At 44.4% G+C, this 17,975-nt stretch overlaps 3 protein-coding genes across 5 annotated transcripts in view; 1 reads left to right on the top strand and 2 right to left on the bottom strand.

The window, feature by feature from the left end:
- The window catches only part of st6gal2a (ST6 beta-galactosamide alpha-2,6-sialyltranferase 2a), a 58,665-nt gene extending 55,334 nt beyond the window's left edge, over positions 1-3,331 (top strand). For all 3 annotated transcript variants that reach the window (XM_056432903.1, XM_056432895.1, XM_056432912.1), the window contains one exon: positions 2,043-3,331. In XM_056432903.1, the coding sequence (XP_056288878.1) occupies positions 2,043-2,290 (248 nt within the window). In that variant the 3' untranslated portion in view covers positions 2,291-3,331. The remainder of the gene's footprint in view (positions 1-2,042) is intronic.
- The window catches only part of LOC130205519 (growth hormone-regulated TBC protein 1-A-like), a 158,349-nt gene extending 140,772 nt beyond the window's left edge, over positions 1-17,577 (bottom strand). Inside the window, exon 1 of the mRNA XM_056432970.1 lies at positions 17,453-17,577. The gene's annotated coding sequence lies outside the window, so the exon portion shown is untranslated. The remainder of the gene's footprint in view (positions 1-17,452) is intronic.
- Positions 5,407-9,794, bottom strand: tmtops2b (teleost multiple tissue opsin 2b). Its single transcript, XM_056427112.1, is given in 4 exon segments — positions 5,407-5,995; positions 9,308-9,554; positions 9,556-9,631; positions 9,740-9,794. Coding segments are annotated over 4 exon segments (732 nt in total). The 3' UTR covers positions 5,407-5,641.
- Positions 17,578-17,975: the final 398 nt, after the last annotated feature.

The following is a 17,975-nucleotide window of genomic DNA, read 5'->3' as shown; positions in this document are numbered from 1 at the left end:
CTGCTGACCAGTGATCGCAGTGGAACAAAATCAAGAAACACCTGGAGAACTGAGAGAGCGAGAAAGAGAGGTGGAAAGACAGACGGTGTAAACGCGGAGAGTTCTTAGGATCATCAGAGACGGGTTGACTGACTTCAAAGCTTGCAGACAGACTCACAAATCTTCTCAGTTAGATTATTAGAAATCGCTGCCCTAGTGCACTTCCATGTTGTGAGTTAAACAATGGTATCTGTGTTGCTCCTGGAGCAGATGGACACACACATACACACACACATAGGCCTACATACGTGCACGCCATAACATGATGACATTTTTATCTTCCGTATGTACCCTGGCTGAGTACGTGTTCTGGTTAGTTTTGACCTTCATTTACAGAAAGGTCTGAATGCGTCTGTCGGAAATATAAGTGCTGAAAATGTTGTCTTTTTCTCTCTTTTTTTCTTTTATGTCATCATTCTTTTGTTTCCGGATAAATTCATTCAGACAGCTCGGCAGACGATGGTCAACGCTCACTGCTTGCAAATGGCCCAGTTATGCAAAGTGAAATTTACTTTAAATTAAAAAATGTCATGATTTCCTTGGTTTTGTAGGACTTCATTGTAAAGGTTAATGATTATAAACTGGTCCACCCCACATTGGGTCTGATGGGATTTTATTACCTTCGCATTGAAAATGCGGAAGGTTATGTTTTGATCGCCGTGTATTTATTTATTTATTTGTATGCGTGTTCCTCGCATAACAAAAAAAGTTTTAAACCGAATCGCATGAAATTCGGTGGGATGATTGGTTATTATCCGGGGACCATTTGATTAGATTTTGGGATCGATCGGGTCAAAGGTCAAGGTCATGAAAAGGTCAACATCTTCTTTTTACCATAGCACGGTAAATTTTTATCCAATTGGCATGCAACTAATGCCAAAATGTTCATAATTCAATGCCCAATCTTGTGATATGCGAAGATATGCGCTCTACCGAGTGCCCATTCTAGTTTACAATGCATCAGTATCAGTGTTACAGTTGTGAAAACATTTGATCTAAATTGGACAACCTAAGAGGATCAAACTTCTGGATCTTATTAACAAAACAAAACCAACTGGCTTACAACATACTCTAGAAAAACATGCTCTATTAATACAAGCGCTAGTATTACACGGGACACGCTCATCATTCTGACGGATGTTGTTTGGTTTCTTGGGGGGATTTTGATCACAGAGCAACAATGGATAAGGAGGAGAGTTGTGAGCAGAATACCAACCCTCAGAGACGAATGAACAGAAATCGACAGGCATGTTCAAAGCGAGGGGGAATGAATAACAACAAAGGAGAACAATACACGCACGTTGGAACCGGTTGCTGTTTGTGGAGGCAACATGTCACGGTGTATAAAACATACCATGCGTAGCAAACCCACTGCTGTCTTATTCATACATTATGTATTCAGTTATATTTGTATCCTTATCTAAAGGAGGGTTTTGCTGAGCGTGCACTCTTTGCACAACACACCTTCACATTTCCACATTTGAACTAACGTGTATCCCATCCAGATGAAAACAAATAACGAGGTGACATTAAAGGAACATATAGTTTTTTTTGTTGAGTTAGAGAATTGAATGACACCGTTAATAATTTTCTGCTCTCCAATTCTGGTAAATATAATGCAATCACAAGCTTCTCGGGCGGCACTAAACACGGCATGCAGCGACACTGGCCTGATAAAACAGACGGCTGAAGGGGAGGAGAATGCCACGGGAATTACACGGCCAATGGCAGGTTTATATGCCCACCGGCTACACCCTGGGAGTCAGTAAACGGGCGAGCAGTTTCCCCCTACATGTAATTCTCAAATTGTCAAACTATTCTGTTAAAGATGCAACTGATATGCCGGGTAAAGATGGCAGCATATCATTTGGTGTAAATGTATTCATTTGGTGTGATGTGGTAGTGAGTCACTACGGTCTGAGTAACAGTTTTTAAAGTAAGGACATTTCTTTGAATATGATTACCTGAACTTCTCTATCTCTCTGTCTCTGTTGCCATTGCAGGGATTCTCCTGATGATGGCGCTCTGTGAGCAGGTGCACGTGTACGAGTACATTCCCTCCATGAGGCAGACGGACCTGTGCCACTACCACGAGCGTTATTATGATGCTGCCTGTACACTGGGTGCCTACCATCCCCTCCTGTATGAGAAGAGCCTGATCCAGAGGATGAACACGGGCCCCGAGAGTGACCTCAGGAGGAAGGGTCGGGTCACTCTTCCGGGCCTCAGCACCCTCAAATGTGACGTCTGAGATATGAAACCAGATCCTGAAAACACACACACTTTTGCCTCTTCTGGCTGACTCAAGGAGAGGTGCAATAAAGCCACTGGAGACGAGGAGGCTGGAGCTTACATGTTTCAAATTAGACCCATGAAGAGCATAAGCCAGAGCCCTCCAGGGAGGGATCAACATGGAGGCTTTTGAAATAACTTTACTAGACCGGAGACCGGCAGTGAAGTCTCCACGATGGAGCTGAACAAGACATCCTCTCTGCTTTAGCTGAGCCAGGTTAGCTGTGGAGCTGACTAGGGTAGCAACAGATACGTGTTTTAAGATAGTGAATTTTCAATAACTGGGTGTCTCAGTGGTGTTAACAGTGTTTAAAAAAAATAATAGTTCGGGTGGTTCTCCACTCAAAGGAAATGCCACTGTTCATGATGGAGATTTTTTTGTTTTGTTTTTTACTGGTCCAAAGGGTTGTGAATAAGAAAATAAGTCCTCCACGCTGAATGTCGTAAACGCAACAACACACACACACACACACACACACACACACACACGAACATCTTGGAGAAATACTCCCCAGTGTAGAACATAGTGTCCACAGAAACGACGTTGAGCTGTCGCAGCACTCGTGTAACTGTACATTTCATCTCCCTCGAGCAGGTGTTCCCTTATCGACATTCCTCTGATATAATCTTGTTAAATCAATCACAAGTTGTTTCCGTGTTGTTGCGGGGGGGTGGCAGAGGGGGGGGGGGGGCATTTGTTACTACCGATGTCTTTGAGCTGAATACTAAATTACTTTCCGCTGCATGCCAGTTTCCCAGTCTGTCGCTCCTTGTTCACACATTTTTAGGATGATTTCTCGTCGAGCGTCAAGGAGCCCGTCTCTCAGTTAATCGCCCACATAAAGAAACACACTGGTTGACTTTTTTTGGATTCATCAGAGCTAAAGTAACTTTTTTTGGGGGGTTGTTTTACTGACATTGTGATTTTAAATAAAAACAAATGGGGGCCAACATGCGAGGAACAGCCGTCGCCCTGTGCCTGTTGGTCGACTGAACACTTTCCTCTGGTTGCCTTGTGACTGTTCATGCGGTACGTACTGCGGCAGGACTGCGTGGAGTTTAATTCCCCTGAGAGGTTTGGAGCAGGGGATTCAACACTCAGCCTCAGCAAACCCCAGCCCCAGTTTTTGAAGGTCGATTTGACTCTTTACTGAATGTAATTCTACCATGACGCGTAATGGCCAAGCCCTCCCTGGAGCTCACCACTGCGTATCACTGTATGCTCTCTTGGGTTATTGTGTTGTCATGTAACAGCCCAAAGCTCATTTCCTACAACTATTTCTGTCTCATATCTGCTGTATTCTCGATTATTGGTTTCTACCCTTCTGCAGCTCAGAGTAGAGAGCTAAATTGTTTTGTCTCCAGCTGGATGATTTTTTTAATTTTACGGTCAATCCGTGCCATTTCAACAGCAAACTCTGGAGGTATTTGTTCAGCGTGGACAGGGAGACATGAAAGATATTGCCTTTTAAAAGAGATTTATTTTGCTAAGTGTGCTATTCTATAACATGTTCTCGTGCCATTGGTTGTGGTTCGATACAAGATGTGAAAACGTGTCTCAGAAATGTTGCCTTGAGTAGTCTGATGTATGTTGAATGATGTACGCCGATGGCTCTGTGTGGTGATGTGTAGAGGACTGGGTGCAATGCAAAATGTGTCCGTGCTACTATAAACATGTGCTGGTATATATTTCTCTTTTACATGAAGAACCTTCAGGCAACACCTGAACAAAAGAAAACATGTCAACGCTTGACAGTCTGGGTGGGCGATATAGATTAAAAATCTCTATTTACATGGTGACATTGATGTACTGGATATCATGAAATAGTAAAGTTGATGGAAATTCTGTTGAGAAACTACACTCAGTTGACCGCTGAATAGGCACACTTTGCTAAAAGTCAAGTTAATAAACACAAACTCCTTCAATGTGGATGAAATATTAGAAACGCATCCCAGATATATCACTCTAATGCGTAACAACTCAACGGCACCACAAACTACAGCCTCTAAAATGACTTAAATCAACATCTTCAGGAATATTGTCTTGATTGCATCTGACAGCATTGCTTTGAGCAAGGTGTGCCTACACTAGAAACTGAGTGGATTTCGAGTGAAATAACCAGATGGGAATGACTAATTCAGTGAATTACAGACATGGCAAGTGTTTCATCACATTGATGCAAAATCTCATATCGCCGCAGAGCAGTTTTTCTCCTTCATTTTCAGCTACCTCGGAAGAAAATTGTAAAGAAATAATAACTGACAGTTGAGAAGCGATCTTGTGTTAAATACAGGGTCATATCGCCCATCCCTATTGGACGGCTACGGACGCATTTAGCTGAGAATGCAAAACGAAAATGTTTCATAAGTTTGACACCCAGCCCCAGGTTCGAGTGGATTGTTTGTTTGGCTATTAGAAGAGTCTTGAAACAAGGAAACCGACTGAAGAAAACATTTGTGGAAGTTTTTAAGGAGGTTTTATCATTCATTTTGAATCATGCAGGTTTTCCTCTCTGCTGTAGGTCTTCATGTTTCTCTGTTGACATCAATTATCAACGTTGTATTGCTCGTGATTGTAATACACTGAAGGTGCAGAGACCCTGCACATATTGTACATGTACATATATTTCTAAATGGTGTTGATTACTTTCCAATGCACTGAGCATGCACATCAGGATCAGGGCTAAGAGTCTTAAACTGTGCTGTGCCGTGCTGCAAGTAGACGACATCGTCATTAATGTTGTGGGGCCATTTTGCTATAAAATTTATTAAGTGGTGTTTTGAAGATTTTAATGCATGCTTATGGAAAGGGAAATCACATCCAGCTGCGGTGCAGCTATTAGTAGTTCCCTGGGAGCACTTGATTCAGTGCAATGCATTGTGCCAAATTCCATTTTTAATTATGTTTTATCAAGGTGTGTTAAGGACCGATAGCAGGATTTCTAAGGTGCTATTAAAGATGGAGTTTGATTGAATTTGTATTCCTCTTCAAGGCAACAATCTTATTGGCTGAAGCATGCGTGTGACGGGATGACGAAACATATTTGCAGACGCCGTGTAATCCATTTTTCCTCGAGGCCTATGTTTCATGTCATGTTTTTACTCTTTTGTGGGGAATTTCTGCCCCACAGTGCCTCTAATTGATTGTTCAACATTTCCATTTCCCTCCCTCCTGCACACCTGAACAGAGGAAGAGAAAATGAAGCATGCATGACTGAACATGCTAACATGAGAGCGAAGGTCCTGTATCACTTGCAACAGCCTTATTAGGGTGTTCGTCTTGACTCTGATTGGACAGTGAATTCTCTTCTTACACTTGAATTGATAATGAAATAGAACATTTGTATAATTTCAGCTGTTGTAATTTGTCTTTTTTTACTGTGTAAATAAAGCTGTTGTACATGTCAAGCATTGCTCGTCGGCGGCTCACCTGTTTGTTCATGAGTCTGTAGATGAGAGGGATGATGATGGTGCTGCTCTTGGCCAGTAGTGAAGGCACCACGCTGGCCACGGGACTGATGATGTCAGGCGGGCCGAAAGTTGCCATCATGGCCACGATGCCATAAGGCATCCAGCACAACGTGTAGCAGGCCGCCGTCATCAGAACCATAAACAGGATGTGGTACTCTCTCCTGCGGGCTGCCGTTTTTCGGACCTTACCCACCTGCAGATGACAATAAGAGAGGTTTGATTAAACTGAGATAAGACCCTCTGTTCCCAAAGAGCTCCGCCTCACATTAAATACTTCTTGCATGATCACTTTTGTTAATTTCCCAACTTGCTTGTCAGCTGGCGAGTTTGTGCTTTCAAGCGTGTTCTGACATCCCAAATTCCCTGATGGCACAAGCTGTGATGATAATTCCATAAGACAACAGACATTTGAAAAAAAGGTTATTCATTTGAGGGGGATGTACTTTTCCCAAACTAATTGAAATGGTCTGTACTTTCATACTCCAATATTTAAAAAAATAATTAGAGAAACTTGTTATGTTTTGTATGCATCATGTCACCTTTAGAGTTCCCATTAAATTCAGTATTTGCTTGTCAGAGGTGTTCTGTGTGTCAGATTTGAGAACTTAGTGTGGAAATATGCTTCATGTGAGGGTCAAAAAGACTTTGATATTATACATTAGGGTTATAGTTACTTTAGTGGTGCAAATTCAATGACCAATCTGCATTTAATCCCTCAAGCTTTTAAGAGCCCAGAAGGCCCTTTGTGCGCAATATAATGCAGAGATCACACTTTAAAAAATATGTATACAATTATATCTTTACACTGACAAATTCAAGAAATCTACTAGTACTACTTGTCTCCTGATGTAAGTATTTAAGATAATTCATCTAGATGTATCCTAATCTAATTCAACATCACTCTCTGGATCTCTTCACACAGATGGCTTTTCTTTATTCTTTCTTCCGCCCTCTGTATATGGGGATGCATATAAACATCAAACAAATTCATCCTTCTATGACACAATCAAAAACCTCCAAACGGCCCCCTGAAGACAAATGAAGCTCACATTTAACGACCGCTGGGAATTTAACTGAAGGAGAGCAGCTCTGCTCATGGATGTGATTACTTCAAAAGATAGTTACTCCTACAGGAGAAGACCAATTCAGAGGGATGTTGAACATATAATTTCACTCTAGTAACATGACCCTCTTTTCCACTTGGAGCATATATGTCGTATATTTTCTTTTAAACACGGGCAAACCTGTGAAAAATAGTTGATAACTCCTCTAAATTCTGATTGTTGGAACCGTGGAAAAGACCCAGATGTTTATTTTATGATAATCGTTCGAGGTTGAATGAAGATGAGTGAGCTGTTCTCTGACTGGAGTCTGGTGGCTCTGAGGAAAGCATAATAAATGTGAATACATTTGAATTAGTCTCCAAACCCCTGCTGCTGGTATTTGTTGTATTGCGCTACAAAGGAGGCGAAAAACATAAAGCATGGAGTGTCACGCTTCCATCCCTGCCGATGAATACTAAATAATTTCCATCCAGGGATTAAATCTGATTCTATTCTTCTCCCCTAAAGACAAAAACCAGATGTTGGTGTATTTATTGTGTTTAGTGGGAAATGGGGCTTTAAATGATTGAGTTAAAGCATATTTCCTTCTACATCTAATGATCGCCATGAATTGAATAGTTTACTGTGTTTGTTTATACTGTAATCGTCTTCTCGTAATCTGCATTTGTAAAGCCTTTCAAAAACAGAGGTCTAAAGTGCCTTACAGAGATATCGGATTACAACAACTAAAGAAAGAGATTTGTCGGTGTCCTTAGGCTTTTACTGTCGAGGTAATACGATGATAATACACCTTCTGCACTCAGGAATAAACAAAGTAAATCCCTGGGAGTGCAAAGGATTTAACCTGCTTAAAAGCAAGGAAAGACCAGTTGGCATACCACAGATAACTAAAATGTGCATGACAGTGACGATGCATAGGTTTAAGTCGAGAGAGAATGAAAACTAAGCTCTTAGATCACACCCCTGGTCTAGAAATACAAAATAGTGCAATCTTCTTTTCTTCCAATAAAACAAAATAAGATGTCTGCTTATGTAAACTAGTACGGACTCATTTCAACCAGTATATGACAGCCATCCAAAATCCACAACTTTTTATCGACAGAGGAGCAGCTCAAGGCGCTCACACTTCGGTTTCACTTGGACTTTAAGCTGAGAACCAGTTTGTTGTATTTCAGGGCATAATTTATTTAGCATGCTCCCACTATCAGTTAATGTATTTGGTCGATACTCAGTGTGTCAGAAGCAGAGCAGGGATTCATGGCACCTACTTTCAAGGTGCATGGAGAAGGTAGAAGTCTGAAAAAGGTAAAAACCTTGACATGGACACTTTGGCAATTACTTTTATCAGATTTGGTATGCAGTCGAACTGAAAGGATGATAGATGTTCACTGTAGTTCAAGAAACACAAACCCCATCACAGGAAAGTGCCCACTGGCACATGACAGGCAGACTTTGTTTAAAAAAAAAAAAACATATCCTGATTATCGTCCATAACGAGACCAGAAACCTCAAAATCTCTCTTCCTTGACCATAGAAACATAGACCCACAGGAGCTTGTGTGGATTATATTCAACAAAAAAAGTGGGTTCTACTTCAATTTAAAGTGAAGGGCGTCTTGTCCCTCCACTCCACTAGCCATTGCTTTTAACACCTTCATAGGGCAGCTGACTGAGCATCCATCTGTTGTATATGTCTTTGGTTTGAAAGGTTTTCTGGAATATTTTTTCATCTTAAAAATGGAATACCATTGGAGACAGTTGCAAAATACACAAATTAGGGATAACCATGCAGTTCTTTGTTAAGAATAAACTACAAACTGTGTTGGCCACTTTCAAGCTTTCATAGTGTGTTAGAGGTAGAATTTGGTTCGGCACCAATTTATCATCAATGTGTCATCCGCTTCAAAACACTGGTTCTGGCGTACCGTGCTCTAAATGGATCGGGCCCCGTCTACATCCGGGATATGGTCACACCGTACACCCCGGCACGTTCGCTTCGCTCGGCAACAGCCAATCGACTTGTGACTCCTGCACCTCGAGCTAATCACTCGAAATCCAGACTGTTTGCTGTCCTGGCTCCTCAGTGGTGGAATGAGCTCCCCACTGACATCAGGACAGCAGAAAGTCTCTACATCTTCCGCCTGAGACTGAAAACACATCTTTTCCGACTATATCTGGATCAAAACACAGATTTGCACTTCAGTGGCACTGGGATGGCACTTATTGTGGTGCTTTTGTGGTTCGACTGAGTTGAGGAAGTGTTGCTTCCTGTGTTCTTGTTGTTCTTGGTTTATACTCTAGGTTGAAATGCACTTATTGGAAGTCGCTTTGGATAAAAGCGTCTGCTAAATGACATGTAATGTGTGGTTTTGCTTTCAACATCAGACAGGAGCAAAGCACACACATTCACACACACACACACACACTTTGTCATCGCTCTACCTGTTTGACGGCCCATAATAGCCTGCTGTAGCAGTAGATCATCACCACCATGGGCAGACCCAGGCAGAAGGTAAAGAGGCAGATGATGTAAGCGTGAGACTGGGCCGTCTGCACCGTCCAGGACACAGAGCAGCTGGTTCCTGCCCCCTCTATGCCATAGCTGCTCCAGCCCAGCAGAGGGGGCACTGTCCAGAACAAGGAGTACAGCCAGGAGCCCGCAATAGCCAGCAGGGGCTTGCGGTAATCTGGCCCCCGCTTGTTGTAAACCATCAGTGCTGTAGCGGTTGTAGGAGAGGGTCACCAGAGAGATCAGCGACACAATACCTGAGAAAAGAGAGGAGAAGGTATGACAACGGGCATCTGTAGGTCATCGATAAACTATGCTAGATCTATTGTTGTTGAAACATGAATGTAAGGCCCAAACTCCATGACAATCCATCCGGTAGATGTTGAGGTACTGCACTAAAACACACAATGTCAAACTCATGGTGCACGAGATGAAAAGTCAAGCCATCTCCAAAATAACATTGGGATTCCACAGATGTAACAAAATGGCACGAGGTCACCAGAGTCAATAGGTCTCTGTTACGATCTCAGACACTTAGGAAGTAGGACCCAATTGCACGACCCGGGAGACAGAGATAAAGTATTTGTAAGTACTTTATTTTTCGGTTCTGCAGTGAACAAAATGAAAGCGCTCACGTAGTGAGGGATCAAAAACTTTTCAAGAGCACAACATAACCCGACCTGATCATGGCAAAAGACCAGACGAACTGACAAGGAACACTGGGAGACAGGGGAATTTAAGCACATGGTAACAAGACACAGGTGGGACCAATCAGGGGCGGGGCTGACACTGATGAGCATAGGAGACAGGTGTGATGACAGGTGAAAACAATCAGGAAGCCTGGAATGAGAGAAAGCGAACATAAATGACCTGAACCTCTCTAGCATATCTGTCGGTGCACAACAGTACCCCCCCCTCTAGGGCCAACTCCTGATGGCCCAGGCTGATTGTAAAAGTCGTGGATAAGAGTCTTGTCTACGATAAATGAAGCAGCTATCCAGCTTCTAGCCTCAGGACCGTAACCCTTCCAGTCTACCAGGAATTGCTTGACCTCCCTATTACGGACCTCCAGTAGCTTACGGACCTTGTAAACGTCACCCCCTTCAAAGAACTGGGGCGGTGGAGGGGGCTTGGAGGCGGGAACAAGTGTGCTCTCACACACCGGCTTGATTCTACTAACGTGAAACGTTGGGTGCACTCTCAAGGTCCTGGGAGTTGCAAGCGTACCGACGCCGGGTTGATGACTCTGGACACTGGAAACGGACCCACAAATCTCGGAGCCAGTTTCTTTGAGGCGACATGGAGTGGTAAGTCTTTGGTAGAGAGCCAAACCTTTTGGCCTGGACTGTAGGAGGGAGCGACCCTGCGATGAACGTCCGCAACAGCCTTCATCCGAGCTGAACTACGGAGAAGAGACTGGCGAGCACCAGCCCAAACTCTGCGACAACGTCTGATCATGGCATGTGCCGATGGAAACATCACCTCTTCCTCGTTGTTAGGGAAAAGTGGAGGCTGGAAACCATTGACACAATGGAATGGAGAGAGACCTGTGGCCGCCGTCGGAAGGGTATTGTGGGCAACCTCGACCCATGTGAGGTGGTCACTCCAGGTGGTCTGGTTCCGGGAGGCGAGACAACGTGGCGTAGTCTCTAGTTCTTGGTTCAGACGCTCCGACTGTCCATTTGACTGAGGGTGATATCCTGATGACAGGCTGACGGTGGCACCTATGAGTCGACAAAACTCTTTCCAGAAGGCGGAAATGAATTGTGGACCCCTGTCGGAAACAATGTCATTAGGGAATCCATGGATCCTGAATACGTGATTCATCATGACCTCTGCGGTGACTTTGGCAGAGGAAGCTTGGTCAATGGGATGAAGTGAGCCATTTTGAAAATCGATCAACCACTGTTAGAACCGTAGTCTTGCCTCTGGATGAGGGAAATCCTGTCACAAAATCCATCGAAATGTGTGACCAAGGACGATGGGGAATCGGCAGCGGCTGGAGCAAGCCCATCTTAACTTGAGATGAGGTCTTATTACACGCACACACCGGACAAGCCGCTACATACTCGGCCACATTTTTCTTCATGGATGGCCACCAGAAACGTTGTTGAATCCTGAACATTGTTCTTGCTACTCCCGGATGGCACGAAAGCACAGATGAGTGAGCCCAGTGGATGACCTTGGAGTGAAGAGCCTCAGGAACAAACAGCAGATTGTTGGGACACTCGCTAGGCGCTGGATTCATGACATTTGCCTCTTTAACGTCTGACTCCACTTGCCAGGAAAAGGCTCCGATCACCCGGTTAAGTGGAAGGATGGTCTTGGGCTCTACCGCAAGTGGTTCGGGATCGTAAAGACGAGACAAAGCATCGGGTTTTGATTCTGAGACCGGGACGAAAAGAGAGTGTGAAGTTGAATCTACTAAAGAAAAGTGTCCACCTGGCCTGACGGGAGTTGAGACGCTTAGCCTTTCTTATATATTCTAGATTCTTGTGATCTGTCCAGACTAAAACGGTTGCTCTGCACCCTCCAGCCAGTGTCTCCATTCCTCGAGGGCAGCTTTTACAGCTAACAATTCCTTGTTTCCACGTCATAATTCCGCTCTGCCGTTGTCAACTTCCGCGACAGGTAAGCACATGGATGCATCTTGTTGTCTTCTGCAGAACGTTGAGACAGTACTCCTCCAATTCCCTCATTGGAAGCATCCACCTCGACCATAAACTGGCGCTGGGGATCTGGAATGGTGAGTATGGGAGCTGATGTGAATCTATCTCTGAGAAGTTTGAAAGCAAGATCCGCCTGGGGGTCCACTTGAAGGAACCTTAGGAGAAGTCAGAACATGCAGAGGAGCAGCAACAGAACTGAAATTCCTAATAAACTTCCTATAGAAGTTAGCAAATCCTAGGAACTGCTGAACCTTTTTCCTGGAGTCTGGTGTGGGCCACTGGGATACTGCACTGACTTTCGCAGGATCCATTTGGATATGATTAGGTGAGACTATGTATCCTAAGAAAGACACCTCTTCTGTGTGGAACTCGCACTTCTCTGCCTTGACATATAGCTGATTATCCAGTAGTTTCTGCAAAACTTGGCGGACATGGTTAACATGAGATTCAGCGTCTGGGGAGAAAATCAGTATGTCATCCAGATACACAAACACTGAAATATTCAAGAATTCCCAAAACCTCATTCACAAAAGCTTGAAAAACAGCGGTGCATTGCACAGTCCAAAAGGCATTACCAAGTACTCATAGTGACCATTCTGAGTGTTGAATCCAGTCTTCCACTCATCCCCTTGTTTTATTCTAACCAAGTGATATGCATTTCTTAAATCCAACTTGGTGAATATCTTGGCCGTTGAAGCAGTTCAAAAGCAGATGACATGAGTGGCAGAGGATAGCGGTTCTTCACCGTAATGTCATTTAGTGGACTGTAGTCTATGCAAGGTCTCAGAGACCCGTCTTTCTTTCCCACAAAAAAGAATCCCGCTCCGGCTGGAGGCGATGAAGGACGGATAATCCCTGATTTGAGTGAAGAGGAGATGTATTCATCCATTGCTGTTCTCTCAGGTCTCGAAATCGAGTAAAGTCTCCCTTGGGAATGGGGCTCCGGTAAGAGATCAATGGGACAGTCAAAATCTCGGTGAGGAGGTAGCGACAAGGCTTTAGACTTGTTAAACGCTTCTTTAAATCATGGTAACAGGAAGGTACCTTGTGTAGATCAGGATAGTCAGGGTGATCTATAATGATCCTACTAGAGTCTGTTGGTGCATTAACAGGTTGCAAAGTTTACACCTGCCCTTACAATCCTCTCCCCATTCCTTAACTTTCCTGAAGGCCAGTCTATGTGAGGATTGTGGATCTTCAACCAAGGAAACCCCAAAATAATCGGGTGCTGAGTCGACTCAAAAATATGAAATTGCATGCTCTCGGTATGGTCCTTATTTATAGTAATCTGTATGGGCTCAGTGCAATGGGTAACTGTGAACAACAAGCGGCCGTCTAAGGCACTGGCACTAACAGGATGAGATAGCGGGACAGTTTTTATTTTTAGCTGTTTGACTAGGCCCCAGTCTATAAGGCTTTCGTCAGCCCCTGAGTCTATTAACACACCCTGGTCAATGGTCTGATTGTTAATACAAATGTCTACCTGAGTAACAGGTCGAGGAGGAAGTCTGCGGAAACTTGCTCACCAGCGCCTCCTTTGACTGGTGAGCACGATCTTTCCCGGGCATGAAGCGAGTTGATGACCCGGCTGGCCGCAGTAGAAACAGCAACCCTCCGTGAGCGGCGCTGCCTCTCCTCCAGAGAAAGCCTGGTTCTTCCAAGCTGCATGGGTTCACCGGAGTCATTCGGAAGTGTAGTCCTCAGATGGTCCGGTAACATGAGCTGGAAATCCTCCGCTGGCGGCGCGACCCTCCGGGGCGAATTCTGGAAGCTGGGAATAACATCTCGGTTGCGTCGACGCTCCCTCTCTTTCGAAGACGGTTATCGATCCGGATGGCCACAGCGATGAGGGATTCCAGATCCCGGGGTGTCTCCAGTGGAGCCAGCTGGTCCTTTATCGGTTCCGAAAGTCCTGTCATGAAGGCGTCACGAAGAGCCGGAACATTCCATCCGCTGTCCGCTGCTGCTGTACGAAACTCGATGGCATAATCAACCACCTGACGGTTGAGCTGGCGGATTCGAAACAGTCTTCTGCTGGCCTCCGTAGCAGGCGATGAGTGGTACAAAATGCGCCTCATAGTCTCTATGAAATCGGCCAATGAGTAACATAGTTCGGTGTCTCTAGACCATTCTGCAGTAGCCCAGGCTGCAGCTCTTCCCGTTAAATGAGACACAATAAACGCCACTTTACCATGCTCAGATAAAAAAGCTGCTGGGTTGTGTTGAAAATGCAGATCACACTGTACCAGAAAGGCTCTGCAATTCGAAGAGTCTCCGGAAAATCTCTCCGGAAGAGCCAGCCGTAACGGGAGGAAACAGCCTGACCTGGGTCGTCAGCTGGAGTATTGACAGGCAAATTCTCAGCTGTGGATGACGTCACCGGAGGAGCAGTCTGTTGATGAGTGAAAAATTATTCATTTGGGCAACCAGTTGTTGCATCTGTGTAGATAATTCTTCCTGAACCCCAGCCTGGCGTCCTCTCAGCTCTTGTATTTCCGGCTGACTTTGTCCAGTTTTTCCTCGTGATGAAAAATCGTCACGCCCTGTACCGACAGAGCGGCGTGAAGCGTTCTTGGGTCGGCTGGGTCCATAATGTGGTCAGTTCGTTCTGTTACGATCTCAGACACTTAGGAAGTAGGACCCAATTGCACGACCCGGGAGACAGAGATAAAGTATTTGTAAGTACTTTATTCTTCGGTTCTGCAGTGAACAAAATGAAAGCGCTCACGTAGTGAGGGATCAAAAACTTTTCAAGAGCACAACATAACCCGACCTGATCATGGCAAAAGACCAGACGAACTGACAAGGAACACTGGGAGACAGGGGAATTTAAGCACATGGTAACAAGACACAGGTGGGACCAATCAGGGGCGGGGCTGACACTGATGAGCATAGGAGACAGGTGTGATGACAGGTGAAAACAATCAGGAAGCCTGGAATGAGAGAAAGCGAACATAAATGACCTGAACCTCTCTAGCATATCTGTCGGTGCACAACAGTCTCCTCCTTTGGTGAGCATCGGTGTCTGCGGGGAGGGGGGAGGTCAGAGTCCAGACTGAACTATATGCACTTTAATTGATTTCGTAAAAGCTTTCGAACCCCCCATGCCAGATGCCTTAAGGCTTAAAACGAGTAAGTGAAGAATGAAAACTGTCAGTCAGAAGTTTCCTGGCTTCTAGATCTATCGCTCCGTTTGGCAGCGATGGAGAAATTATCCACCCTCCATCCATACGTTTTGCGACTCTTTTTCATCTCAGCCACAAATTCCTTGCACCTCTATCCAACGTCAGTAAATAAGTAACAGGTGTAAAAAAGAAGTACCTAACCACCGTGACAATTTTACTGTCGACTAAATCTGTTTTCTGGTGCGTTTGTGGCATCGAAAGTGAAACACCAGAAGAAAGAAACAGGAAGGCATGCTTATCCACTGGCAACAGGAAAAGAGTGTGTAAGGCTAATGACACTGTTCTGATATGTGTTCAATTCCACGTGTGACATTTTTCAATTCAATTCAATTCAGTTTATTTGTATAGCCCAATTTCACAAATTACAAATTTGTCTCGGAGTGCTTTACAATCTGTACACATAGACATCCCTGCCCCAAAACCTCACATCGGATCAGGAAAAACTCCCAAATAACCCTTCAGGGGGAAAAAAAGGAAGAAACCTTCAGGAGAGCAACAGAGGAGGATCCCTCTCCAGGATGGACAGGTGCAATAGATGTCATGTGTACAGAAGGACAGATTTAGAGTTAAAATACATTCAATGAATATGACAGAGTGTATGAATAGTTCGTAGTAGGCATATTCCACGATGGAGACCTCCACGATCCATCAGGCAGAAGATGGAGGTAGAGAGGAGGAGTGGAAGGAGTCTCAACAGTGGGCGGAGTCTCAACAGGACAGTGGCGTAGATGGTGGCAGGAATTCCACGACCCAGACCTCGATGATCCATCAGCAGATAGGATCTATGCCGTCTCATAGGGTCCGATGACCCCATGAGACGTGAAGTCAAAAGGACTCCGGGGAGAAAGCAGAGTTAGTAACGTGTGATTGAGAGATGAAAATTCATCCCTAAGGAGAGAAAAGAGGAGATAGGTGCTCAGTGCATCCTAAAACGTCCCCCGGCAGCTATAAGCCTATAGCAGCATATCAAGGGGCTGGACCAGGTGAACCTGATTCAGCCCTAACTATAAGCTCTGTCAAAGAGGAAAGTCTTCAGTCTACTCTTAAATGAGGTGACTGTGTCTGCCTCCCGGACTGAAGGTGGAAGCTGGTTCCATAAAAGAGGAGCTTGATAACTAAAGGCTCTGGCTCCCATCCTACTTTTTAAGACTCTAGGAACTACAAGTAGTCCCGCATTTAGTGAGCGTAGCTCTGTAGTGGGGCAATATGGTCCTACAAGCTCCTTAAGATATGATGGTGCATCACCAATCAAGGCTTTGTAGGTTAAGAGAAGAATTTAAAAAGTGATTCTAGATTTTACGGGGAGCCAGTGCAGAGCAGCTAGTGCAGGAGTGATGTGATCTCTTTTCTTAGTTTTAGTGAGAACACGAGCTGCAGCATTCTGGATCAACTGGAGGGACCTAAGAGATTTATTAGAGCAGCCTGATAATAAGGAGTTGCAGTAATCCAGTCTCGAAGTAACGAACGCGTGAACCAATTTTTCTGCATCTTTTGAGACAAGATGTGCCTGATTTTTGAAATATTACGTAGATGAAAGAATGCAGTCCTTGAGATTTGCTTTACGTGGGAGTTAAAGGACAAGTCGGGATCAAAGATAACGCCAAGATTATTTACAGTGGTGTTGGATGCCAGGGCAATGCCGTCTACAGAAACCACATCACCAGATAATTGATCTCTGAGGTGCTCAGGGCCGAGTAAAATTACTTCGGTTTTGTCTGAGTTTAACATCAAGAAGTTGCAGGTCATCCATGTTTTTATGTCTTTAAGACATGCTTGAATTTTACTTAGTTGGTTGGTTTCCTCTGGTTTTATCGATAGATATAGTTGAGTATCATCTGCATAGCAATGAAAGTTTATGGAGTGTTTCCTGATAATATTGCCCAGAGGAAGCATATATAAGGTAAATAAAATTGGTCCAAGCACAGAACCTTGTGGAACTCCGTGACTAACGTTGGTAGTTATCGAGGCGTCATCGTTTACAAATACAAACTGAGATCGATCTGATAAATAGGATTTAAACCAACTTAGTGCCGTGCCTGAAATGCCAATCGACTGCTCCAGTCTCTGTAATAGGATGTCATGGTCAATGGTGTCGAATGCAGCACTAAGGTCTAACAAGACCAGGACAGAGAGGAGTCCTTTATCTGCTGCCATTAAGAGGTCATTTGTAATTTTCACCAGTGCCGTCTCGGTGCTGTGGTGTTTTCTAAATCCTGACTGAAACTTTTCAAATAAACTATTATGATGTAGAAAGTCGCACAACTGATTTGCGACCACTTTCTCAAGGATCTTGGAGAGGAAGGGGAGGTTAGAGATCGGTCTGTAGTTAGCCAACACCTCTGGATCCAGAGTGGGCTTCTTCAGGAGAGGTTTAATAACAGCCACTTTGAAGGAATGTGGTACGTGGCCCGTTAGCAGAGACACATTGATAATATCTAATAGAGAGCTGCCAATTAAAGGCAAAACGTCTTTAAGCAGCCTCGTCGGGATGGGGTCCAAGAGACAGGTAGACGTGTTCGAAGTAGAAACCGTTGAAGATAATTGGTCACGGTTGATGGGAGAAAAGCCATCCAAATATACACCAGGGCATACAGCGGTTTCCAAGGCCATTCCACTTGAGGACAGATTGGCACTGGTTAAGGGCAAGAGATTATTAATCTTGTCCCTAATAGTTAAAATCTTTTCATTAAAGAAGTTCATAAAGTCATTACCACTGAGGTCTATAGGAATACTCGGCTCCACAGAGC

This window comes from Pseudoliparis swirei, chromosome 2 (genome assembly GCF_029220125.1).
Source record: "Pseudoliparis swirei isolate HS2019 ecotype Mariana Trench chromosome 2, NWPU_hadal_v1, whole genome shotgun sequence".
Lineage (NCBI taxonomy): Eukaryota > Metazoa > Chordata > Actinopteri > Perciformes > Liparidae > Pseudoliparis > Pseudoliparis swirei.
Note: the sequence above shows the minus strand (reverse complement) of the source record. Positions and strands in the feature narration are given on the sequence as shown.